The sequence below is a fragment of the Oncorhynchus tshawytscha genome, linkage group LG09 (genome assembly GCF_018296145.1).
Source record: "Oncorhynchus tshawytscha isolate Ot180627B linkage group LG09, Otsh_v2.0, whole genome shotgun sequence".
NCBI lineage: Eukaryota > Metazoa > Chordata > Actinopteri > Salmoniformes > Salmonidae > Oncorhynchus > Oncorhynchus tshawytscha.
The window spans coordinates 2,372,552-2,399,051 of NC_056437.1; the positions used below are offsets into that span (position 1 = coordinate 2,372,552).

Genomic DNA, 26,500 nt, shown 5'->3' on the forward strand with positions numbered 1-26,500 from the left:
TTCAGCATTTCACTGTAAGGTCTACTACACCTGTTGTATTCATCATTTCACTGTGAGGTCTACTACACCTGTTGTATTCAGCATTTCACTGGAAGGTCTACTACACCTGTTGTATTCAGCATTTCACTGGAAGGTCTACACTTGTTGTATTCAGCATTTCACTGGAAGGTCTACTACACCTGTTGTATTCAGCATTTCACTGGAAGGTCTACTACACCTGTTGTATTCAGCGTTTCACTGCAAGGTCTACTACACCTGTTGTATTTAGCATTTCACTGCAAGGTCTACTACACCTGTTGTATTTAGCATTTCACTGCAAGGTCTACTACACCTGTTGTATTCAGCATTTCACTGCAAGGTCTACCTACACCTGTTGTATTCAGCATTTCACTGTGAGGTCTACTACACCTGTTGTATTCAGCATTTCACTGTGAGGTCTACTACACCTTTTGTATTTAGCATTTCACTTTAAGGTCTACTACACCTTTTGTATTTAGCATTTCACTTTAAGGTCTACTACACCTGTTGTATTCAGCATTTCACTGGAAGGTCTACTACACCTTTTGTATTTAGCATTTCACTTTAAGGTCTACACGTGTTGTATTCAGTATTTCACTGTGAGGTCTACTACACCTGTTGTATTCAGCATTTCACTGGAAGGTCTACTACAACTGTTGTATTTAGCATTTCACTTTAAGGTCTACACGTGTTGTATTCGGCGCATGTGACTAATAACATTTGATTTGATTTGAGCATTCTGCACACAATACCCCATAATGACATCACAATACCACATAATGACATCACAATACCGCATAATGACAAAGCGAAAATGGAAGAAGTTTGGAACAGCCAAGACTCTTCCTAGAGCCGCCCGGCCAAACTGAGCAATCGGGGGGTGGGGGGGCTTTGTCCCGAAGCCGATCCTGTGTTGTCTTGGCTGTGTGCCAGACTGGGGCGAAGGTTCACCTTCCAACAAGACAACGACCCTAAGCACACAGCCAAGATAACAAAGAAGTGGCTTCGGGACAAGTCTCTTAATGTCCTTGAGTGGCCCAGCCAGAACCCGATCGAACATCTCTGGCGAGACCTGAAAGTAGCTGCGCAGCGACGCTCCCCACTCGACCTGACAGAGCTTGAGAGGATCTGCAGAGAAGAATGGGAGAAACTCCCCAAATACAGGTGTGCCAAGCTTGTAGAGTCATAACACTTGAGACTGTAATCACTATTAAAGGTGCTTCAACAAAGTACTGAGTAAAGGGTCTGAATACTTACGTAAATGTGATATTTAATACATTTGCACAAAAAAAATGTTATGGGGTATTATGATGTCATTATGGGGTATTGTGATGTCATTATGGGGTATTGTGATGTCATTATGGGGTATTGTGATGTCATTATGGGGTATTGTGATGTCATTATGGGGTATTGTGATGTCATTATGGGGTATTGTGTGTAGATTGATGAGGGGGAAAAAACAATTTAATCCATTTTAGAACAGGGCTGTAACGTAAAAACATGTGGAAAAAATGGAAGGGGCCTGAATACTTTCCGAAAGCTCTGTAGATTAAGACCCCGCTGAGCCGACATGAAATATGGCTCAGAAAACATACCTCAATACCGGTGAGAAAATACTCAGAATTGTCCCATTATCCCAACTGTTGGGAAGATTGAAGGACCGCTAAGCAGGTGTAACAGTTAGCATAATGGGACAGTACAATTCAAACAGCAAATGGCATTTTTACATGTGAAAGTTTTTGCGCCTGTCTGCCTACATGCCTGCCTGTCTGCCTACCTACCTGTCTGCCTACCTACCTGTCTGCCTACATGCCTGCCTGTCTGCCTACCATAACCTGTCTGCCTATTACATGCCTGCCTGTCTGCCTAACTGCCTACATTCCTGCCTGCCTGCCTGCCTACATGCCTGCCTGTCTGTCTGTCTACCTGCCTGCCTACATGCCTGCCTGTCTGCCTAACTGCCTACATTCCTGCCTGTCCTACATGCATGCCTGTATGTCTGTCTTGCCTGCCTACATGCCTGCATGCCTGTCTGCCTAACTGCCTACATTCCTGCCTGTCTGCCTAAAAAATGCCTACATTTCTGCCTGCCTACATGCCTGCCTGTCTGTCTACCTGCCTGCCTACATTCCTGCCTACATGCCTAACTGCCTACATTCCTGCCTGCCTGCCTACATACCTGCCTGTCTGTCTACATGCCTGTATGCCTACATGCCTGCCTGTCTGCATGCCTGCCTGCCTGCCTGTCTGTCTGTGTGCCTATATTCCTGCCTGTCTGTCTACATGCCTACATTTCTGCCTGCCTACATGCCTGCCTGTCTGTCTGTCTGTCTGTCTGCCTGTCTGTCTGTCTGTCTGCCTGCCTACATGCCTGCCTGCCTGCCTGCCTGTCTGCCTACATGCCTGCCTGCCTGCCTGCCTGCCTGCCTGTCTGCCTACATGCCTGCCTGCCTGCCTGCATGCCTGCCTGCCTGCCTACATGCCTGCCTGTCTGCATGCCTGCCCCTACATTTCTGCCTGCCCGCCTGTCTGCATGCCTGCCTGTCTGCATGCCTGCCTGCCTGCCTGTCTGCATGCCTGCCTGCCTGCCTGCCTGCCTGCCTGTCTGTCTGTGTGCCTATATTACTGCCTGTCTGTCTACATGCCTGTCTGTCTGTCTGCCTGTCTGTCTACATGCCTACCTGTCTGTCTGCCTGTCTGTCTGCCTGCCTGCCTGCCTACATGCCTGCCTGTCTGTCTGCCTGCCTGCCTACATGCCTGTCTGTCTACATGCCTGTCTGTCTGCCTGCCTGCCTGCCTGCCTACATGCATGCCTGTCTGTCTGCATGCCTGTCTGTCTGTCTGCCTGTCTGTCTACATGCCTGCCTGTCTGTCTTTCTGTCTGTCTACATGCCTGTCTGTCTGTCTGCCTGTCTGTCTACATGCCTGTCTGTCTGCCTGCCTGCCTGCCTACATGCCTGCCTGTCTGTCTACATGCATGTCTGTCTGCCTGCCTGTCTGTCTACATGCCTGCCTGTCTGTCTGCCTGTCTGTCTACATGCCTGCCTGTCTGTCTGCCTGTCTGTCTACATGCCTGCCTGTCTGTCTGCCTGTCTGTCTACATGCCTGCCTGTCTGTCTGCCTGTCTGTCTACATGCCTGCCTGTCTGCCTGCCTGTCTGTCTACATGCCTGCCTGTCTGTCTGCCTGTCTGTCTACATGCCTGCCTGCCTGCCTCCTGCCTGCCTGTCTGTCTACATGCCTGCCTGTCTGTCTGCCTGTCTGTCTACATGCCTGCCTGTCTGTCTGCCTGTCTGTCTACATGCCTGCCTGTCTGTCTGCCTGTCTGTCTACATGCCTGCCTGTCTGTCTGCCTGTCTGTCTACATGCCTGCCTGTCTGCCTGCCTGTCTGTCTACATGCCTGCCTGTCTGTCTGCCTGTCTGTCTACATGCCTGCCTGTCTGTCTGCCTGTCTGTCTACATGCCTGCCTGTCTGCCTGCCTGTCTGTCTACATGCCTGCCTGTCTGTCTGCCTGTCTGTCCACATGCCTGCCTGTCTGTCTGCCTGTCTGTCTACATGCCTGCCTGTCTGTCTGCCTGTCTGTCTACATGCCTGCCTGTCTGTCTGCCTGTCTGTCTACATGCCTGCCTGTCTGCCTGCCTGTCTGTCTGCCTGTCTACGTATCTGTGTGCAGTGCTGAGTCTGGACCCCTGATGACACACCCAGCAGAGTAAAACACACACACACACACACACACACACGCACACACACACACACACACACACACGCACACACTCAGCAGAGACCACAGAGACAAATCCTCTTAACGCTGATAAACAGGATGTAAAGTAACAGGTTGGACTCGGCTTTAAAACAGATTAGGCCTAACACACACTCACTCTAATAGTGAGTGCTTCCCCAATTCCTACTCCCTATACAGTGTACTACAGTTGACACGGGCCCTTAAGGATCTGGTTAAAAAGTACTCCCTATACAGTGAATATGGCTTCATTTGGGAAGCACCCAGGAAGATGTAACGAGGTGCTCTTCACAACGACTGGAGGTACAGAACACAAAGGGGTTACCCAGGACGGACCGGAGATACACTGAGAGGACAAAACATTAGGAACACAGTCTTAATATTGAGTTACAACCCCTTTAGCCCTCAGCAAAGCTTCAATTTACCTGGGCATGGACTCTACAAGGTGTTGAAAGCGTTCCACAAGGATGCTGGCCCATGTTGACTCCAATACTTCCCACAGTCCTTTGGGTGGTGGACAGTTCTTGATAAACACGGGAAACTATTGAGAGTGAAAAACCCAGCAGCGTTGCAGTTCTTGACACACTCCAGTGTGCCTGGCACCTACTGCCATGCCCGTTCAAAGGCACTTAAATCTTTAGTCTCGCCCGTTCACCCTCTGAATGGCACACATACACAGTCCATGTCTCAGTTCAATTTTCTCAAGGCTTAAAAATCCTTCTTTAACCACGTGTCTCCTCGCCTTCACCTACACTGATTGAAGTGGATTTAACAAGTGACATCAATAAGGGATCATAACTTCCACCTGGATTCACCTGGTCCGTCTATGTCATGGCAAAAGGTGTTCTTAATTTGTTGTATACTCAGTGTAATTGACCAGCGTCACTGGGTTAACCTTGCAATGTGTGTGTTTCTATCTAGAAATGGTTATCGTAAAGTTTATTAGTGTAGGCACTGTTAGCGATCTTTACCCTCCTGTTCTCTTCTGTGTACTATACAGACTGTTCCTGTAGACAGAACAACTGTGTTTGATGATAACAGAAAGCATTTCTTAACCTGACCTTTACCTGCGTTCTTCCTCCCTGCATCTTTTGAATCCTTCTCTATTTCTTTACTCACTTCCTTTCACTCGTTACTCTCTATCCTCCTGTTCACTCCTGAATGCACCCTTCTCTATTTCTTTACTCACTTCCTTTCACTCGTTACTCTCTATCCTCCTGTTCACTCCTGAATGCACCCTTCTCTATTTCTTTACTCACTTCCTTTCACTCGTTACTCTCTATCCTCCTGTTCACTCCTGAATGCACCCTTCTCTATTTCTTTACTCACTTCCTTTCACTCGTTACTCTATCCTCCTGTTCACTCCTGAATGCACCCTTCTCTATTTCTTTACTCACTTCCTTTCACTCGTTACTCTCTGTCCTCCTGTTCACTCCTGAATGCACCCTTCACTATTTCTCTCCCTGTTTAGCTCTCCCACTTGAACCCTGTAACTCACTCCAAGTCACTCCAAGCCAACACTATTTCTTTACTCAACTGTGCACTAAACATCACGCACACCAAACCCAAGTGCTCAGTCCCTAGGCACCCCCCCTAGCCTCTCAACACAGAATGAAAGATAAAGAAAGAGCTAAGAGAAAAAGAAAGAGAGAACTAAGAGAAAGAGCAGTCTGGACTGGTTGAAGCCAACTGGGAAGGATTATTTTAAAAGTATTTAAGTCTGCGGTGAATCATCAAGATAGATCAAAACACTGGTAGAAGTCTACAGTTAAAACGCCAAGATATCTACATGGACATACATTATTGTCTCATTTGTATCAAAATGTCATTGTTAGTTGAAAGTCTACAGTTAAAAGTGCCTTTGGAAAGTATTCCAACGTGACCCCTTGAATCTCTCCACAATTTGTTACATTTTCAGCTTTCTTCTAAAATAGATTAAATAAAAAATAAATCTTCAACAATCTCTTTGGCCACTATACCCACCATACGGAGCCCTGCTGATCCGTCGTCTGAACCGTCGCCTGAACCGGAACCCCAACAGATGTTAGCCAGCTAACTAGCTACTAGCTACTAGCAGTCAGCTAGCGGTCATCAGCCACTTCTAGCACGGACAACTCTCGCCAGTCTGCGCAGCGCGACTCAAACCAGAGCAATTTGGACTTATTTTTCTCCATATCTCCGGATATGTGGCCACTCCTGGCTAACGTCACTGTCCCGAAGCAATAACCAATTAGCCTGGAGCTAGCCTTGCTAGGCCCATCTCCCGGCTAGCCAAAGAGGTCCATCAGCCTCTACTTGGACTACAATACCTCTTTTTGCCAACTGGCTTGGAACCCCGCTGACTCATCAAGACTGGAACACCGACGTGATTTGCCCTGTCGCTTCGTCCCCTGAAATCCCATCCGCTAGCATGCTAGCCGTGGCCTGCTAGCTGTCCAGAGCACATCGGACTGTTAGCTTAAAAGGCCCACCGGACAAATTCATAGCACGAGGGGGCCACGACAGACTTTCTTCCGTCGCGGCGTCCCTTCAAGGCCCTTCTGTTAGCTTGCGCTAGCCCCGGCCCCAAGCTGCCTGAAGCCACTCACTGGCTCCTATGATCACTTGGCTACACATGCTTCTCGCTAACGTCAATATGCCTTGTCCATTGCTATATTGGTTAGTTATTGCCTTATTTCACTGTAGAGAGTCTAGCCCTGCTCAAAACGCCTTATTTAATACTTTAGTTCCACCTACCACACATGCGGTGACATCACCTGGTTTACAGTGCCTTGCGAAAGTATTCGGCCCCCTTGAACTTTGCAACCTTTTGCAACATTTCAGGCTTCAAACATAAAGATATAAAACTGTATTTTTTTGTGAAGAATCAACAACAAGTGGGACACAATCATGAAGTGGAACGACATTTATTGGATATTTCAAACTTTTTTAACAAATCAAAAACTGAAAAATTGGGCGTGCAAAATTATTCAGCCCCTTTACTTTCAGTGCAGCAAACTCTCTCCAGAAGTTCAGTGAGGATCTCTGAATGATCCAATGTTGACCTAAATGACTAATGATGATAAATACAATCCACCTGTGTGTAATCAAGTCTCCGTATAAATGCACATGCACTGTGATAGTCTCAGAGGTCCGTTAAAAGTGCAGAGAGCATCATGAAGAACAAGGAACCCACCAGGCAGGTCCGAGATACTGTTGTGAAGAAGTTTAAAGCCGGATTTGGATACAAAAAGATTTCCCAAGCTTTAAACATCCCAAGGAGCACTGTGCAAGCGATAATATTGAAATGGAAGGAGTATCAGACCACTGCAAATCTACCAAGACCTGGCCGTCCCTCTAAACTTTCAGCTCATACAAGGAGAAGACTGATCAGAGATGCAGCCAAGAGGCCCATGATCACTCTGGATGAACTGCAGAGATCTACAGCTGAGGTGGGAGACTCTGTCCATAGGACAACAATCAGTTGTATATTGCACAAATCTGGCCTTTATGGAAGAGTGGCAAGAAGAAAGCCATTTCTTAAAGATATCCATAAAAAGTGTCGTTTAAAGTTTGCCACAAGCCACCTGGGAGACACACCAAACATGTGGAAGAAGGTGCTCTGGTCAGATGAAACCAAAATTGAACTTTTTGGCAACAATGCAAAACGTTATGTTTGGCGTAAAAGCAACACAGCTCATCACCCTGAACATACCATCCCCACTGTCAAACATGGTGGTGGCAGCATCATGGTTTGGGCCAGCTTTTCCTCAGCAGGGACAGGGAAAATTGTTAAAATTGATGGGAAGATGGATGGAGCCAAATACAGGACCATTCTGGAAGACAACCTGATGGAGTCTGCAAAAGACCTGAGACTGGGACGGAGATTTGTCTTCCAACAAGACAATGATCCAAAACATAAAGCAAAATCTACAATGGAATGGTTCAAAAATAAACATATCCAGGTGTTAGAATGGCCAAGTCAAAGTCCAGACCTGAATCCAATCGAGAATCTGTGGAAAGAACTGAAAACTGCTGTTCACAAATGCTATCCATCCAACCTCACTGAGCTCGAGCTGTTTTGCAAGGAGGAATGGGAAAAAATTTCAGTCTCTCGATGTGCAAAACTGATAGAGACATACCCCAAGCGACTTACAGCTGTAATCGCAGCAAAAGGTGGCGCTACAAAGTATTAACTTAAGGGGGCTGAATAATTTTGCACGCCCAATTTTTTAGTTTTTGATTTGTTAAAAAAGTTTGAAATATCCAATAAATGTTGTTCCACTTCATGATTGTGTCCCACTTGTTGTTGATTCTTCACAAAAAAATACAGTTTTATATCTTTATGTTTGAAGCCTGAAATGTGGCAAAAGGTCGCAAAGTTCAAGGGGGCCGAATACTTTCGCAAGGCACTGTAAATGATATTTATAGGGACAATATCTCTTTCATCCTCACTCTAAGCACAGGTTTACCCTCACTGTATCCACATCCTACCATACCTTTGTCTGTACATTATGCCTTGAATCTACTCTACCATGCCCAGAAATGTGCTCCTTTTACTCTCTGTTCTGAACGTACTAGCCGACCAGTTATTTGAGCCTTTAGCTGTACCCTTATCCCACTCCTCCTTAGTTCCTCTGGTGATGTGGAGGTTAATCCAGGCCCTGCAGTGTCTAGCTCCACTCCTATTCCCCAGGCGCTCCCTTTTGCTGACATCTGTAACCGTAAAAGCCTTGGTTTCATGCATGTTAACATAAGAAGCCTCCTCCCAAATTTGTTTTATTCACTGCCCTAGCACACTCTGCCAACCCGGATGTCCTTGCCGTGTCTGAATCCTGGCTCAGGAAGACCACCAAAAACCCTGAAATTTGCCGACAAGATAGAACTGCCAAAGGGGGCGGTGTTGCAATCTACTGCAGAGATAGCCTGCAGAGTTCTGTCTTACTATCCAGGTCTGTGTCCAAACAATTTGAGCTTCTACTTTTAAAAATGCACCTTTCCAGAAACAAGTCCCTCACCATTTCCGCTTGCTATAGACCACCCTCTGCTCCCAGCTGTGCTCTGGACACCATATGTGAACTGATTGCCTCCCATCTATCTTCAGAGCTAGTGCTGCTAAGTGACCTAAACTGGGACATGCTTAACACCCCGGCCGTCCTACAATCTAAGCTTGATGATCTCTCACAAATGATCAATGAACCCACCAGATTCAACCCCAAATCCGTAAACACGGGCACCCTCATAAATATCATCCTAACCAACTTTCCCTCCAAATACACCTCTGATGTTTTCTTCCAAGATCTCAGTGATCACTGCCTCATTGCCTGCATCCGTAACGGGTCTGCGTTCAAATGACCACCCCTCATCACTATCAAACGCTCCCTAAAATACTGCCTAATCGACCTGGCCCCAGTATCCTGGAAGGATATTGACCTCATCCCGTCAGCCGAGGATGCCTGGTCTTTCTTTAAAAGTGCCTTCCTCACCATCTTAAATAAGCCTTCCCCTTTCAAAAATGTAGAACCAGGAACAGATATAGCCCTTGGTTCTCTCCAGACCTAACTGCCCTTGACCAGCACAAAAACATCCCGTGGCGTTCTGCATTAGCATCGAATAGCCCCCGTGATATGCAACTTTTCAGGGAAGTCAGGAATAAATATACACAGGCAGTTAGGAAAGCTAAGGCTAGCTTTTTCAAGCAGAAATTTGCATCCTGTAGCACAAACTCAAAAAAGTTCTGGGACACTGTAAAGTCAATGGAGATTAAGAGCACCTCCTCCCAGCTGCCCACTGCACTAAGGACAGGAAACACTGTCACCACCGATAAAGCCACTAGAATTGAGAATTTCAATAAGAATTTTTCTACAGCTAAACATGCTTTCCACCTGGCTACCCCTACCCCGGTCAACAGCCCTGCCCTCCCTACAGCAACTTGTCCGAGCCTCCCCATTTCTCCTCCACCCAAATCCAGATAGCTGATGTTCTTAAAGAACTGCAAAACCTGGACCCCCAGCCAGGCTAGACATTCTGGACCCTCTCTTTTTAAAATAATCTGCTGAAATTACTAGCCTGTTCAACTTCTCTTTTGTATTGTCTGAGATTCCTTAAGATTGGAAAGCTGCCGCGGTCATACCCCTCTTCAAAGGGGGAGACACTCTAGATCCAAATTTCTACAGATCTATATCTATCCTACCCTACCTTTCTAAGGTCTTCAAAAGCCAAGTCAACAAACAGAATACCGACCACTTCAAATCCCACCGTACCTTCTCCGCTATGCAATCTGGATTCAGAGCTGGTCATGGGTGCACCTCAGCCACGCTCAAGGTCCTAAACGACATCATAACCGCCATCGATAAGAGACATTACTGTGCAGCCATATTCATCAACCTGGCCAAGGTTTTCGAGTCTGTCAATCACCACATTGATATTGGCAGACTCAACAGCCTTGGTTTCTCAAATGATTTCCTCGCCTGGTTCACCAACTACTTCTCTGATAGAGTTTAGTGTGTCAAATCGGAGGGCCCGCCATTCTCTGTATACATCAATGATGTGGCTCTTGCTGCTGGTGATTCTCTGATCCACCTCTACGCAGACGACATCATTCTGTATAATTCTGGCACTTCTTCAGACACTGTGTTAACTAACCTCCAGATGAGCTTCAATGCCATACAACTCTCCTTCCATGGCCTCCAACTGCTCTTAAATGCAAGTAAAACTAAGTGCATGCTCTTCAACCGATCACTGCCCGCAGCTGCCCATACCCATCCAGCATCACTACTCTGGATGGTTCTGACTTAGAATATGTGGACAACTATAAATAGCTAGGTGTCTGGCTAGACTGTAAACTCTCCTTCCAGACTCACATCCAGACTCCCATTCTCTAATCCGAAATTAAATCTAGAATTGGCTTCCTATTTCGCAACAAAGCATCCTTCACTCATGCTGCCAAACATACCCTCATAAAACTGACCATCCTACCGATCCTCGACTTCGGCGATGTCATCTATAAAATATCCTCCAACACTCTACTCAAGAAATTGGATGCAGTCTGTCACAGTGCCATCCGTTTTGTCACCAAGCATATATTACCCACCACTGTGACCTGTACGCTCTCGTTGGCTGGCCATCGCTTCATACTCGTCGCCAAACCCACTGGCTCCAGGTCATCTACAAGTCTCTGATAGGTAAAGCCCCGGCTTATCTCAGCTCACTGGTCACCATAGCAGCACCCACCCGTAGCACGCGCTCCAGCAGGTATATTTCACTGGTCAACCCCAAAGCCAATTCCTCCTTTGGCCGCCTCTCCTTCCAGTTCTCTGCTGTCAATGACTGGAACGAACTGCAAAAATCTCTGAAGCTGGAGACTCTTACCTCCCTCACTAGCTTTAAGCACCAGCTGTCAGGGCAGGTCACAGATCACTGCACCTGTACATAGCTCATCTGTAATTAGCCCATCAAGTCTACCTCATCCCCATACTGTATTTATTTATTTATCTTGCTCCTTTGCAGTATCTCTACTTGCACATTCATCCTCTGTACATCCTACCATTCCAGTGTTTAATTGCTATATTGTATTTACTTTGCCACCATGACCTATGTATTGCCTTATCTCTCTTATCCTACCTCATTTGCACATGCTGTATATAGATTTTTCTACTGTATTATTGACTGTATGTTTGTTTATTCCATGTGTAACTCTGTGTCGTTGTATGTGTCGAACTGCTTTGCTTTATCTTGGCCAGGTCGCAGTTGCAAATGAGAACTTGTTCTCAACTAGCCTACCTGGTTAAATAAAGGTGAAATTAAAAATTAAAATCTACACCCAATAATGACATCACAATACCCCATAATGACACAGTGAAAACAGTTTTTTAGAAAAACAGAAATACCTTATTATATCTCAGTATTCAGACCCTTGGCTATGAGACTTGAAATTGAGCTCAGGTGCATCCTGTTTCCCATTGATCATCCTTGAGATGTTTCTAAAACTAGATTTTCAGTCCACCTGTGGTAAATTCAGTTGATTGGATATGATTTGAAAAGGCACACACCTGTCTATATAAGGTCCCATAGTTGACAGTGCATATCAGAGAGAAAAAAACAGCCATGAGGTCAAAGGAATTGTCCTGGGGAAGGGTACCAACAAATGTTTGCAGCATTGAAGGTCCCCAAGAACATACTGGCCTCCATCATTCTTAAATGGAAGAAGGTTGGTACCACCAAGACTCTCCCTAGAGCTGGCCGCCCCGCCAAACTGAGCAATTGGGGGAGAAGGGCCTTGGTCAGCGAGGTGACCAAGAACCCAATGGTCATTCTGACAGAGCTCCAGAGTTCCTTTGTGGAAATGGAAGAACCTTCCAGAAGGAAAATCATCTCTGCAGCACTCCACCAATCGCGCCTGTATGGTAGAGTGACCAGACGGAAGTCACTCCTCAGTAAAATGCACATGACCAGACTCAGACCATGAGAAAAAAGATTCTCTGGTCTGATGAAACCATGATTGAACTCTTTGGCCTGAATGCCAAGAGTCACGTCTGGAGGAAACCTGGCACCATCCCTACGGTGAAGCATGGTGGTGGTAGCATCATGCTGTGGGGATATTTTTCAGTGGCAGGGACTGGGAGACTAGTCAGGATCGAGGGAAAGATGGAAAAAAAAACTGAGAGATCCTTGATGAAAACTTGCTCCAGAGCGCTCAGGACCTCAGACCGGGGTGAAGGTTCACCTTCCAACAGGACAACGACCCTAAGCACACGGCTGGCTTCGGGACAAGTCCCTGAATGTCCTTGAGTGGACCAGCCAGCACGGATGGAACATCTCTGGAGAGACCTGAAAATAGCTGTGCAGCGACGCTCCCCATCCAACCTGACAGAGCTTGAGAGGCTCTACAGAGAAAAATGGGAGAAACTCCAAAATACAGGTGTGCCAAGCGTCACACCCAAGAAGACTTGAAAGTAAAAAGTTTGAATACTTATGTAAATGTGATATTTCCGTTTTTTTTTAAATAAAATAGCAAACATTTCTAAAAACCTGTTTTCACTTAATCTGCTGTATTATGTGTAGATTGATGGGGAAAAAACATTTTAATACATTTTAGAATAAGTCTGTAATGTAACAAAATGTGGAAAGATTCAAGGGGTCTGAAAACTTTCCGAAGGCACTCTAGCTAGTTAGCTAGACAGTTGCATACAGTCACCATTATAGCTCGCTACATCACGCAAAAAGCTATTGTTTACAGGTGTCTCATTGTGGGATGAAGCAACATTATAAATCAAATCAAATCAAATTTTTTAAATCAAATCAAATTTTATTTGTCACATACACATGGTTAGCAGATGTTAATGCGAGTGTAGCGAAATGCTTGTGCTTCTAGTTCCGACAATGCAGTAATAACGAGCAAGTAATCTAACTAACAATTCCCAAAAAAACTACTGTCTTATACACAGTGTAAGGGGATAAAGAATATGTACATAAGGATATATGAATGAGTGATGGTACAGAGCAGCATAGGCAAGATACAGTAGATGATATCGAGTACAGTATATACATATGAGATAAGTATGTAAACCAAGTGGCATAGTTAAAGTGGCTAGTGATACATGTATTACATAAGGATGCAGTCGATGATATAGAGTACAGTATCAACGTATGCATATGAGATGAACAATGTAGGGTAAGTAACATTATATAAGGTAGCATTGTTTAAAGTGGCTAGTGATATATTTACATAATTTCCCATCAATTCCCATGATTAAAGTGGCTGGAGTAGAGTCAGTGTCATTGACAGTGTGTTGGCAGTAGCCACTCAATGTTAGTGGTGGCTGTTTAACAGTCTGATGGCCTTGAGATAGAAGCTGTTTTTCAGTCTCTCGGTCCCAGCTTTGATGCACCTGTACTGACCTCGCCTTCTGGATGACAGCGGGGTGAACAGGCAGTGGCTCGGGTGGTTGATGTCCTTGATGATCTTTATGGCCTTCCTGTAGCATCGGGTGGTGTAGGTGTCCTGGAGGGCAGGTAGTTTGCCCCCGGTGATGCGTTGTGCAGACCTCACTACCCTCTGGAGAGCCTTACGGTTGAGGGCGGTGCAGTTGCCATACCAGGCGGTGATACAGCCCGCCAGGATGCTCTCGATTGTGCATCTGTAGAAGTTTGTGAGTGCTTTTGGTGACAAGCCGAATTTCTTCAGCCTCCTGAGGTTGAAGAGGCGCTGCTGCGCCTTCCTCACGATGCTGTCTGTGTGAGTGGACCAATTCAGTTTGTCTGTGATGTGTATGCCGAGGAACTTAAAACTTGCTACCCTCTCCACTACTGTTCCATCGATGTGGATGGGGGGGTGTTCCCTCTGCTGTTTCCTGAAGTCCACAATCATCTCCTTAGTTTTGTTGACGTTGAGTGTGAGGTTATTTTCCTGACACCACACTCCGAGGGCCCTCACCTTAAGACAGTTAGCTGAGCTAGCCAGTTGGTTTCTGCTGTTAGTGTTGATTACTCATGTGCTAAGCCATGTATAACATGATGATAATCTTTGTTTGCCAATATGTCATGTTTAACTAGCTAGCTAGCTACAAAACATAGCCACTGTGGTGCGAATGCTAAGTGTTAGCAAGCTAATCAAACCATATGTTACATTATAGGGACTCATGCTAAGTTGGCTAGCTAGCTAGTCACAATGAAATGATAGCTAGATAGCTATTGGATTATAGAGTGAGGTTTTTTTTTTATATGCTCAACTAGCTGGAGAGCTAGATCAATACCATTTTCATCTAGCTAGCTGGTAATTATGAAGCTAAATGTTTGCTAAATCTAGCTAGTTATCTTGTGTCTGCATTGCCAGACATGTTTTAACCTATTTTTCTGGACATTGTCTTGTCTCCAGTACAAGGAGGTGATCGAGGGTGAACAAGCAACACTTCAGGTGCGTTGTCTTTGTACTTTGAGCTTATTGCTTGAACTTGGGGGTCAATGAATGTTATTTCTGGAATGTAATGTTTTAATGTCTTGTCTATTTTAGTCTGCTTTCCTCCTTTACAGCTGTAATGGTCTGGAGCCTGGTGTTGTTGTGGCCAAGGAGCATTCACTCAGATGGAACCCGGTTTCAGCTGCTGTGCAATGTTTGACATCCTTCCTCCCAGAGATGTGAAAGCCATCCCCCGGACTGGACAACCCGGCAAACATATATTTTTGAGAAGATCAAGACTTCTATAATGAAAAGCACATGGACATTACATATATTCTCACAGAAATATGAAATATGTTCTCAGGCTAGATTCCATTGTTAATATCGTAACATGGCCTGAAGCAAAGTTTACTCCAAGGATCTGATGATATAGGCCTGTATATTGATTTTACTGAGCCTTTACGTGTTTGTGTGTTTTAAGTTTTTCTGAAATTGTAGACTACTATTTGTAGCACTTGAAGTTAACAACGTATTTTATTGTTGAAATCTTGTCTCAGCTTTTTTAAGGACTACTTCACTGCTATAGCACATGGCCACAGTCACATGCTCCAAAGTGAATTCTTTAAGAGATGGGTGGGTTTAACCTTTGTTTAACTAGGCATGTCAGTTAGGAACACATTTTTATTCACAATGAAGGCCTACCCCCTGGCCAAACTCTAACTCGGACGACGCTGGACCAATTGTGTGCCGCCCTACAGGGGATGTGAACCATGCTAAATGGGCGTAAACAATGAACAACACTGTAGCTGTTCAATGTGAAAGGTTATCTTTGTTATACAACAATAGTCAATTTAATATTTTTAATGGTTTGCCTGATGGGGAAACTCAGAGAGATAATTTTCAGAGAATTCATTTTGGCAATTTGGTGAAAGTATTCATTTTCTAAATATATGTTTCACAATGATTAATGTACAGCAAGTGTGAACACCACAGCAAAATGCCTTTTCGTCCTAAATGGGATTCTAAGTGTATCACCTTTTAAAGCTGCATTTCTTCCCCATGTTTCCTCCAACTACAGTGTCTGATGCCATTTAGAAGCTCTGAGTCTCTACTTCCTCATGTTTCCTCCAGTGTCTGATGCCATTTAGAAGCTCTGAGTCTCTACTTCCTCATGTTTCCTCCAGCTACAGTGTCTGATGCCATTTAGAAGCTCTGAGTCTCTACTTCCTCATGTTTCCTCCAACTACAGTGTCTGATGCCATTTAGAAGCTCTGAGTCTCTACTTCCTCATGTTTCCTCCAACTGCAGTGTCTGATGCCATTTAGAAGCTCTGAGTCTCTACTTCCTCATGTTTCCTCCAACTACAGTGTCAGTGTCTGATGCCATTTAGAAGCTCTGAGTCTCTACTTCCTCATGTTTCCTCCAACTACAGTGTCTGATGCCATTTAGAAGCTCTGAGTCTCTACTTCCTCATGTTTCCTCCAACTACAGTGTCTGATGCCATTTAGAAGCTCTGAGTCTCTACTTCCTCATGTTTCCTCCAACTGCAGTGTCTGATGCCATTTAGAAGCTCTGAGTCTCTACTTCCTCATGTTTCCTCCAGTGTCTGATGCCATTTAGAAGCTCTGAGTCTCTACTTCCTCATGTTTCCTCCAGTGTCTGATGCCATTTAGAAGCTCTGAGTCTCTACTTCCTCATGTTTCCTCCAGTGTCTGATGCCATTTAGAAGCTCTGAGTCTCTACTTCCCCATGTTTCCTCCAACTACAGTGTCTGATGCCATTTAGAAGCTCTGAGTCTCTACTTCCTCATGTTTCCTCCAACTACAGTGTCTGATGCCATTTAGATGCTCTGAGTCTCTACTTCCTCATGTTTCCTCCAACTACAGTGTCTGATGCCATTTAGAAGCTCTGAGTCTCTACTTCCTCATGTTTCCTCCAGTGTCTGATGCCATTTAGAAGCTCTGAGTCTCTACTTCCTCATGTTTCCTCCAACTACAGTGTCTGATGCCATTTAGAAGCTCTGAGTCTCTACTTCCTCATGTTTCCTCCAACTACAGTGTCTGATGCCATTTAGAAGCTCTGAGTCTCTACTTCCTCATGTTTCCTCCAACTACAGTGTCTGATGCCATTTAGAAGCTCTGAGTCTCTACTTCCTCATGTTTCCTCCAACTACAGTGTCTGATGCCATTTAGAAGCTCTGAGTCTCTACTTCCTCATGTTTCCTCCAACTACAGTGTCTGATGCCATTTAGATGCTCTGAGTCTCTACTTCCCCATGTTTCCTCCAGTGTCTGATGCCATTTAGAAGCTCTGAGTCTCTACTTCCTCATGTTTCCTCCAACTACAGTGTCTGATGCCATTTAGAAGCTGAGTCTCTACTTCCTCATGTTTCCTTCACAGTGTCTGATGCCATCCTCCAACTACAGTGTCTGATGCCATTTAGAAGCTCTGAGTCTCTACTTCCTCATGTTTCCTCCAACTACATTTAGTGTCTGATGCCATTTAGATTTAGAGCTCTGAGTCTCTACTTCCTCATGTTTCCTCCAACTACAGTGTCTGATGCCATTTAGAAGCTCTGAGTCTCTACTTCCTCATGTTTCCTCCAACTACAGTGTCTGATGCCATTTAGAAGCTCTGAGTCTCTACTTCCTCATGTTTCCTCCAGTGTCTGATGCCATTTAGAAGCTCTGAGTCTCTACTTCCTCATGTTTCCTCCAACTACAGTGTCTGATGCCATTTAGAAGCTCTGAGTCTCTACTTCCTCATGTTTCCTCCAACTACAGTGTCTGATGCCATTTAGAAGCTCTGAGTCTCTACTTCCTCATGTTTCCTCCAACTACAGTGTCTGATGCCATTTAGAAGCTCTGAGTCTCTACTTCCTCATGTTTCCTCCAGTGTCTGATGCCATTTAGAAGCTCTGAGTCTCTACTTCCTCATGTTTCCTCCAACTACAGTGTCTGATGCCATTTAGAAGCTCTGAGTCTCTACTTCCTCATGTTTCCTCCAACTACAGTGTCTGATGCCATTTAGAAGCTCTGAGTCTCTACTTCCTCATGTTTCCTCCAACTACAGTGTCTGATGCCATTTAGAAGCTCTGAGTCTCTACTTCCTCATGTTTCCTCCAACTACAGTGTCTGATGCCATTTAGAAGCTCTGAGTCTCTACTTCCCCATGTTTGATGCCTCCAACTACAGTGTCTGATGCCATTTAGAAGCTCTGAGTCTCTACTTCCTCATGTTTCCTCCAACTACAGTGTCTGATGCCATTTAGAAGCTCTGAGTCTCTACTTCCTCATGTTTCCTCCAACTACAGTGTCTGATGCCATTTAGAAGCTCTGAGTCTCTACTTCCTCATGTTTCCTCCAGTGTCTGATGCCATTTAGAAGCTCTGAGTCTCTACTTCCTCATGTTTCCTCCATGTCTGATGCCATTTAGAAGCTCTGATGTTTCCTCCAACTACAGTGTCTGATGCCATTTAGAAGCTCTGAGTCTCTACTTCCTCATGTTTCCTCCAACTACAGTGTCTGATGCCATTTAGAAGCTCTGAGTCTCTACTTCCTCATGTTTCCTCCAACTACAGTGTCTGATGCCATTTAGAAGCTCTGAGTCTCTACTTCCTCATGTTTCCTCCAGTGTCTGATGCCATTTAGAAGCTCTGAGTCTCTACTTCCTCATGTTTCCTCCAACTACAGTGTCTGATGCCATTTAGAAGCTCTGTGTCTGAGTCTCTACTTCCTCATGTTTCCTCCAACTACAGTGTCTGATGCCATTTAGAAGCTCTGAGTCTCTACTTCCTCATGTTTCCTCCAACTACAGTGTCTGATGCCATTTAGAAGCTCTGAGTCTCTACTTCCTCATGTTTCCTCCAACTACAGTGTCTGATGCCATTTAGAAGCTCTGAGTCTCTACTTCCTCATGTTTCCTCCAACTACAGTGTCTGATGCCATTTAGAAGCTCTGAGTCTCTACTTCCTCATGTTTCCTCCAACTACAGTGTCTGATGCCATTTAGAAGCTCTGAGTCTCTACTTCCTCATGTTTCCATTTAGAAGCTCAACTACAGTGTCTGATGCCATTTAGAAGCTCTGAGTCTCTACTTCCTCATGTTTCCTCCAGTGTCTGATGCCATTTAGAAGCTCTGAGTCTCTACTTCCTCATGTTTCCTCCAACTACAGTGTCTGATGCCATTTAGAAGCTCTGAGTCTCTACTTCCTCATGTTTCCTCCAGTGTCTGATGCCATTTAGAAGCTCTGAGTCTCTACTTCCTCATGTTTCCTCCAGTGTCTGATGCCATTTAGTCTCTAATGCTCTGAGTCTCTACTTCCCTCATGTTTCCTCCAACTACAGTGTCTGATGCCATTTAGAAGCTCTGAGTCTCTACTTCCTCATGTTTCCTCCAACTACAGTGTCTGATGCCATTTAGAAGCTCTGAGTCTCTACTTCCTCATGTTTCCTCCAACTACAGTGTCTGATGCCATTTAGAAGCTCTGAGTCTCTACTTCCTCATGTTTCCTCCAACTACAGTGTCTGATGCCATTTAGAAGCTCTGAGTCTCTACTTCCTCATGTTTCCTCCAACTACAGTGTCTGATGCCATTTAGAAGCTCTGAGTCTCTACTTCCTCATGTTTCCTCCAACTACAGTGTCTGATGCCATTTAGAAGCTCTGAGTCTCTACTTCCTCATGTTTCCTCCAGTGTCTGATGCCATTTAGAAGCTCTGAGTCTCTACTTCCTCATGTTTCCTCCAACCATTTACAGTGGCTGATGCCATTTGATGCCATTTAGCTCTGAGTCTCTACTTCCTCATGTTTCCTCCAGTGTCTGATGCCATTTAGAAGCTCTGAGTCTCTACTTCCTCATGTTTCCTCCAGTGTCTGATGCCATTTAGAAGCTCTGAGTCTCTACTTCCTCATGTTTCCTCCAACTACAGTGTCTGATGCCATTTAGAAGCTGAGTCTCTACTTCCTCATGTTTCCTCCAACTACAGTGTCTGATGCCATTTAGAAGCTCTGAGTCTCTACTTCCTCATGTTTCCTCCAACTACAGTGTCTGATGCCATTTAGAAGCTCTGAGTCTCTACTTCCTCATGTTTCCTCCAGTGTCTGATGCCATTTAGAAGCTCTGAGTCTCTACTTCCTCATGTTTCCTCCAACTACAGTGTCTGATGCCATTTAGAAGCTCTGAGTCTCTACTTCCTCATGTTTCCTCCAGTGTCTGATGCCATTTAGAAGCTCTGAGTCTCTACTTCCTCATGTTTCCTCCAACTACAGTGTCTGATGCCATTTAGAAGCTGAGTCTCTACTTCCTCATGTTTCCTCCAACTACAGTGTCTGATGCCATTTAGAAGCTCTGAGTCTCTACTTCCTCATGTTTCCTCCAACTACAGTGTCTGATGCCATTTAGAAGCTCTGAGTCTCTACTTCCTCATGTTTCCTCCAACTACAGTGTCTGATGCCATTTAGAAGCTCTGAGTCTCTGCTTCCTCATGTTTCCTCCAACTACAGTGTCTGATATGCCATTGAGAAGCTCTCTCTATACTTTTATCCAATGTAAAAACACAATTTAAAATGTTGCTACATAACACCGAATTTAGGTGGTGGGTCACGTTTGAGCCGATCCGAAGATGATTTCCTTGAGCTGAGACACTTTTCTTCGATGTGTAAATGATCAGACTATTCGTTTCACTTCTTGAAAAAAAATGTAATTGATGCAATTAACTTAGGGGCCTATCAGGCTGGTCACTAGATCTCCCAGCACTCATGAGGATCAGAGCTGGCTCAGACTTCCCTCATCCCCTTCCCCCTCCCCTCCTTTATGGCGTCAATAAGAAATTAGTGTGAGGAAATATTCTGTGTATTTAGAAGCCTGAGCTGCATGTCTCTGGAGACCATAAAAACCCTGCCTTTCCCACTCTCTGACTATGAGAGGTCTGTCTGTTGTTTAATCGCCTGGGAGATTCCCAACTTTGACCTGCTATATCCCAAACAGTACTAACAAGCATCATCCTTTGACCTGCTATATCCCAAACAGTACTAACAAGCATCATCCTTTGACCTGCTATATCCCAAACAGTACTAACAAGCATCATCCTTTGATTGTAAGTTTTGATGTGTTTGTTCTGTTGACACTGTAGCCGACATAGCTGGGGGTGAGCTGGGCTGGGCTGGGGTTGAGCTGGGTTGGGCTGAGCTGGGTTTGAGCTGGGTTGGGCTGAGCTGGGGTTGAGCTGGGTTGGGCTGGGCTGGGGTTGAGCTGGGTTGGGCTGGGCTGGGGTTGAGCTGGGTTGGGCAGGGCTGGGGTTGAGCTGGGGTTAAGCTGGGCTGGGAATGAGCTGGGGTTGAGCTGGGCTGGGGTAGAGCTGAGTTGGGGTTGAGCTGAGCTGGGGTTGAGCTGAGCTGGGTTGGGCTGGGGTTGAGCTTGGGGTGAGCTGAGTTTAGCTGGGGCTGAGCTGGGGTAGCTGAGCTGGGGTTGAGCTGGGTTGAGCTGGGGCTGAGCTGGGGTTGAGCTGGGGCTGAGCTGGGGTTGAGCTGAGTTGGGTTGAGCTGGGGTTGAGCTGGGTTGAGCTGGGGCTGAGCTGGGGTTGAGATGGGTTGAGCTTGGGGTGTGCTGAGTTTAGCTGGGGCTGAGCTGGGGTTGAGCTGAGCTGGGGTTGAGCTGGGTTGAGCTGGGGCTGAGCTGGGGTTGAGCTGAGCTGGGGTTGAGCTGGGTTGAGCTGGGGCTGAGCTGGGGTTGAGCTGAGTTGAGCTGGGACTGAGCAGGGACTGAGCAGGGACTGATACTGATGAGGATTGGTCCAGGCAGCCTGAAAAGAGTTGGTGTGGTTTGTGTGAGCATTTATGAAGTACCACTCACCCCATTCTTTGGGTAGGCGATCCACCCAAGGTCCCCCATGACAGAGCGAGAGTCCAGTAAGTTTACTGCAGAAACACAGGAAGGACACAGTTAGTATGTAGAACACATTTGGGAAGATTTTAAATGAAAAACACTTTTTTCACATAACCCAAATTATATAGTGATCATTCAGTGAGCCACACAATAGACAGGCCTACTGGTAATTGAACAGTACAGACAGACCTACTGGTAACTGATCTGACAGACCTACTGGTAACTGAACAGTACTGACAGACCTACTGGTAACTGATCTGACAGACCTACTGGTAACTGATCTGACAGACCTACTGGTAACTGATCTGACAGACCTACTGGTAACTGAACAGTACTGACAGACCTACTGGTAACTGATCTGACAGACCTACTGGTAACTGATCTGACAGACCTACTGGTAACTGAACAGTACTGACAGACCTACTGGTAACTGATCTGACAGACCTACTGGTAACTGATCTGACAGACCTACTGGTAACTGAACAGTACTGACAGACCTACTGGTAACTGAACAGTACTGACAGACCTACTGGTAACTGATCTGACAGGCCTACTGGTAATTGAACAGTACAGACAGACCTACTGGTAACTGATCTGACAGACCTACTGGTAACTGAACAGTACTGACAGACCTACTGGTAACTGAACAGTACTGATAGACATACTGGTAACTGAACAGTACTGACAGACATACTGGTAACTGAACAGTACAGACCTACTGGTAACTGATCTGACAGAGCTACTGAATAGTACAACAGCAGTAACCAAATATAGTAGAAGTGACCTTTGCAAAATGTTGCTTAACAATCATGACCGATATGTTAAGGGCACAACGACCAATGCCTTCACCAATGAAAACTCAACATTCCTTCTCCAATGAAAAGTCAACATTCCTTCACCAATGAAAAGTCAACATTCCTTCACCAATGAAAAGTGATCATTCCTAGAATAACAAACTGTCTATTTAAAGTTTCTGAAAAGTAGGTCTTGGTTTGTTCCAGCTGATTGGCAGGCAGGCTAACAGACACTGTCTAGTACTCCAGATAGAACCGTGCCCTTAGGAAAATATCCTAATTAGGAGAAAAAGTGGAAATATGTTGTAGTGTAGTCGATGATATGTCTTTCTCCAAGAGAGGATGTAAGGAGATCCTCTTGGTGTACATCAGTAGACGAGAGGAGAACCCTTTCCCCGTAGTGAAACTAAGTGTGTATTATTCTCATAGTCAGAGAATTCAGATGATTCATGGTGGTTGTCACCATTGAATCAAATCGAATGTTATTGGTCACATACAAATGGTTAGCAGATGTTACTGTGAGTGTAGCAAAATGCTTCTATGTCCGACAGTGCAGTAATATCTAACATGTAATGATTTATTCCCAGAGTGGATACAAGGATGTAAGAAAGTAGTAGTGTATTTGTTTACATTACGTTCAGCAGAAAAAGACAAATGTTTTAACAGCAAATCCTCCTCAGAGTCCAATAGAAGCCAATTCATTCGTAATAATTGTTTGAATGGACAAACTCTTTATCCATACAGTGTGTATCGATTTCAAAACACCAAGAGACATATTTCACATGTGGGAGAGTTATGGTGTCACTTCACTTAATCACTGTGGATATATTGTGTTGACGTCAAATCTGTATCACACGTTATGTCCCAGAGGTGCTCTTATTTTTACCAGAACCCGTTGAGCCCTAGTGCACTATATAGGGAATAGGGTTCTATAGGGCTCTGGTCTAAAGTAGTGCACTATATAGGGAATAGGGTTCTATAGGGCTCTGGTCTAAAGTAGTGCACTATATAGGGAATAGGGTTCTATAGGGCTCTGGTCTAAAGTAGTGCACTATATAGGGAATAGGGTTCTATAGGGCTCTGGTCTAAAGTAGTGCACTATATAGGGAATAGGGTTCTATAGGGCTCTGGTCTAAAGTAGTGCACTACATAGGGAATATGGTTCTATATGGTTCTGGTCTAAAGTAGTGCACTACATAGGGAATAGGGTTCCATAGGGTTCTGGTCTAAAGTAGTGCACTACATAGGGAATAGGGTTCTATATGGTTCTGGTCTAAAGTAGTGCACTACATAGGGAATAGGGTTCCATAGGGTTCTGGTCTAAAGTAGTGCACTACATAGGGAATAGGGTTCTATAGGGCTCTGGTCTAAAGTAGTGCACTATATAGGGAATAGGGTTCTATAGGGCTCTGGTCTAAAGTAGTGCACTATATAGGGAATAGGGTTCTATAGGGCTCTGGTCTAAAGTAGTGCACTATATAGGGAATAGGGTTCCATAGGGTTCTGGTCTAAAGTAGTGCACTATATAGGGAATAGGGTTCTATAGGGCTCTGGTCTAAAGTAGTGCACTATATAGGGAATAGGGTTCCATAGGGTTCTGGTCTAAAGTAGTGCACTATATAGGGAATAGGGTTCCATAGGGTTCTGGTCTAAAGTAGTGCACTATATAGGGAATAGGGTTCATAAGACTCTGGTCTAAAGTAGTGCACTATATAGGGAACATTTTCCATTTGGGGGACACAGCCTCTGAATCAGACCATTAGGCTGAATTCCTGTGGGGTTAGGGTGCTGTTATGTAGTGATGCTGTTTGTTAGGCCTAGTCATCATCAGCTGGGGCTATTCAACTGCAGCATACACACACACACACACACACACACACACGTGCACACACGAACGAACGAGCACACTTCTCAATATATGACAGAATCTCAAGAAATATAATGGACAGAATCTCAAGAAATATAATGGACAGAATGTCAAAAAATATAATGACAGAATGTCAAGAAATATAATGGACAGGATGTCAAGAAATATAATGGACAGGATGTCACGAAATATAATGGACAGGATGTCACGAAATATAATGGACAGGATGTCAAGAAATATAATGACAGAATGTCAAGAAATATAATGGACAGAATCTCAAGAAATATAATGGACAGAATCTCAAGAAATATAATGGACAGAATGTCAAAAAATATAATGACAGAATGTCAAGAAATATAATGGACAGGATGTCAAGAAATATAATGGACAGGATGTCACGAAATATAATGGACAGGATGTCACGAAATATAATGGACAGGATGTCAAGAAATATAATGACAGAATGTCAAGAAATATAATGGACAGGATGTCAAGAAATATAATGACAGAATGTCAAGAAATATAATGGACAGAATGTCAAGAAATATAATGACAGAATGTCAAGAAATATAATGACAGAATGTCAAGAAATATAATGGACAGAATGTCAAGAAATATAATGGACAGGATGTCAAGAAATATAATGACAGGATGTCAAGAAATATAATGACAGGATGTCAAGAAATATAATGGACAGGATGTCAAGAAATTAACAGTATGTTTAGAGGTGAAAATACTATAACTACATTTAAAAGAGAATCTCCTGAGACTCTATTTTGACTATAATTTATCATAAATAGTGTCCGCATGTATGGTAGAGAGATAGGAGGGCTCATTTATTTTATGTCTACATGTGACATTGATGAGGTCTCATTACATTTGTATGAACGTTTTTATAATTAAGTCCTAAGGATTACTAATATCATAGTTCCTGTCACAGAAAGAACATTTTGGAACTTTCCCCTGGCCATTACTGAATGTCACAAATCTATATAAAATTCATAGTAGCCTAAATAAGGGGAACTTCACAACCGGACAATGTCATAACTAGTCGAGCTGACCTCATGTCTGTCTGGTAGGATAATGACATGATATGTCTTATAGGTGGTAATGGCATAATTTATCACAGGATATTTAAATGCTGTTCACGCACAGTCTTCCGGTCAACCAACAAGACGGTTGGAAACACATGAGGAATATAGCTGAACTTTCACAGCACTTAAACTAGACTACTCTATTTGTACAGCCCGGCAAGGTTTGACTAAATACAATATCTATTTGGTATATAGAATATCAAACACGGTGTCAAGAAGTTGTCACGCTGGTATTGATCCGGAATGAAATGGTCGCTTGGTGCTGTAACAATGCCTGGGAGAGACTCACTCTTCCTTCGCATCAATATCACTGAGACCGAGCCTATTTACAAACCATTTTTAAAGCAAAATGTAAAAACCGACATGTCAATTGCATTGCGCGTCTCGCAATCAATGCTTTTTTTGCCAACTGGCATCTTTATCAGTGTCGGGCATCAGCCTTGTTCAAAGGTAATGATTGCTTTCATGGCAAGGTAATCAAAGGTGAATAACAATCAAATGTATTGACACATTATAAATACATGTTTTAACTATGTACACTTACCTTCATTAGCAGGTATAGAGAGAGTCCTGAGCACTGCAAGGCTGAAAAAGCACGTCCACACTTTCAAGTAAAACCGTCCACCACAATTCCACGCCAATGTCATTTTTTTCATTTAAAATGGTGAGAAAACGAAGGCGTGATGAATGTACCGGTAATTCAGTTCAGTGCGGAAACGCTCCTAAAGTGAATAGTGGTGACATCTGTGTCCTTATTGTCCGTCTATTGAGAGATAAAAGCGTATTTACGCGGTCGGTAGGTCCGTCTGTACGCAGGCACACGGCTAGAGAGGAGAGGAGAAGTGGAGCGCGCTGAATTTGGAGAGGCAGATGAGAGGAGGAGAGGAGGAGAGCTGCACAGCGCCGCCAGCCTGAAGCAGGCGGGGGCGGAGTGAACTTCAGAGCAGAGGGAGACTCCAGTGGGCATAGAGGCTCTCCGCTCCAGCACTACCACATACACACAAAGAGCACTACAGCCCGTTGCCCTCTATCAAACAGTACACGAATGACCCCTAATATCAGGCACGAAACAACACTGCTTTAAAGGAGACGTTGAATATGGCAAAATCTCCTTTAAACCCAGGAAACAGCCATTCAACTTGGCTTTCACCGGCTTTTCAAGCTTAATAATGTCAAAATACGTTAATTCGGTACTCACCAAATAATGGAGTTTCGCTGAGCAACTATCAT

At 44.5% G+C, this 26,500-nt stretch overlaps 1 protein-coding gene across 2 annotated transcripts in view; it reads right to left on the bottom strand.

The window, feature by feature from the left end:
• Nucleotides 1–26,229, bottom strand: part of LOC112240907 (ephrin type-A receptor 5) — a 180,317-nt gene extending 154,088 nt beyond the window's left edge. For both annotated transcript variants that reach the window (XM_042326366.1, XM_042326365.1), the window contains exons 1-2: nucleotides 25,815–26,229; nucleotides 21,483–21,547 (exon numbers count right to left, since the gene is read on the bottom strand). In XM_042326366.1, the coding sequence (XP_042182300.1) occupies nucleotides 21,483–21,547; nucleotides 25,815–25,926 (177 nt within the window). In that variant the 5' untranslated portion in view covers nucleotides 25,927–26,229. The remainder of the gene's footprint in view (nucleotides 1–21,482; nucleotides 21,548–25,814) is intronic.
• Nucleotides 26,230–26,500: the final 271 nt, after the last annotated feature.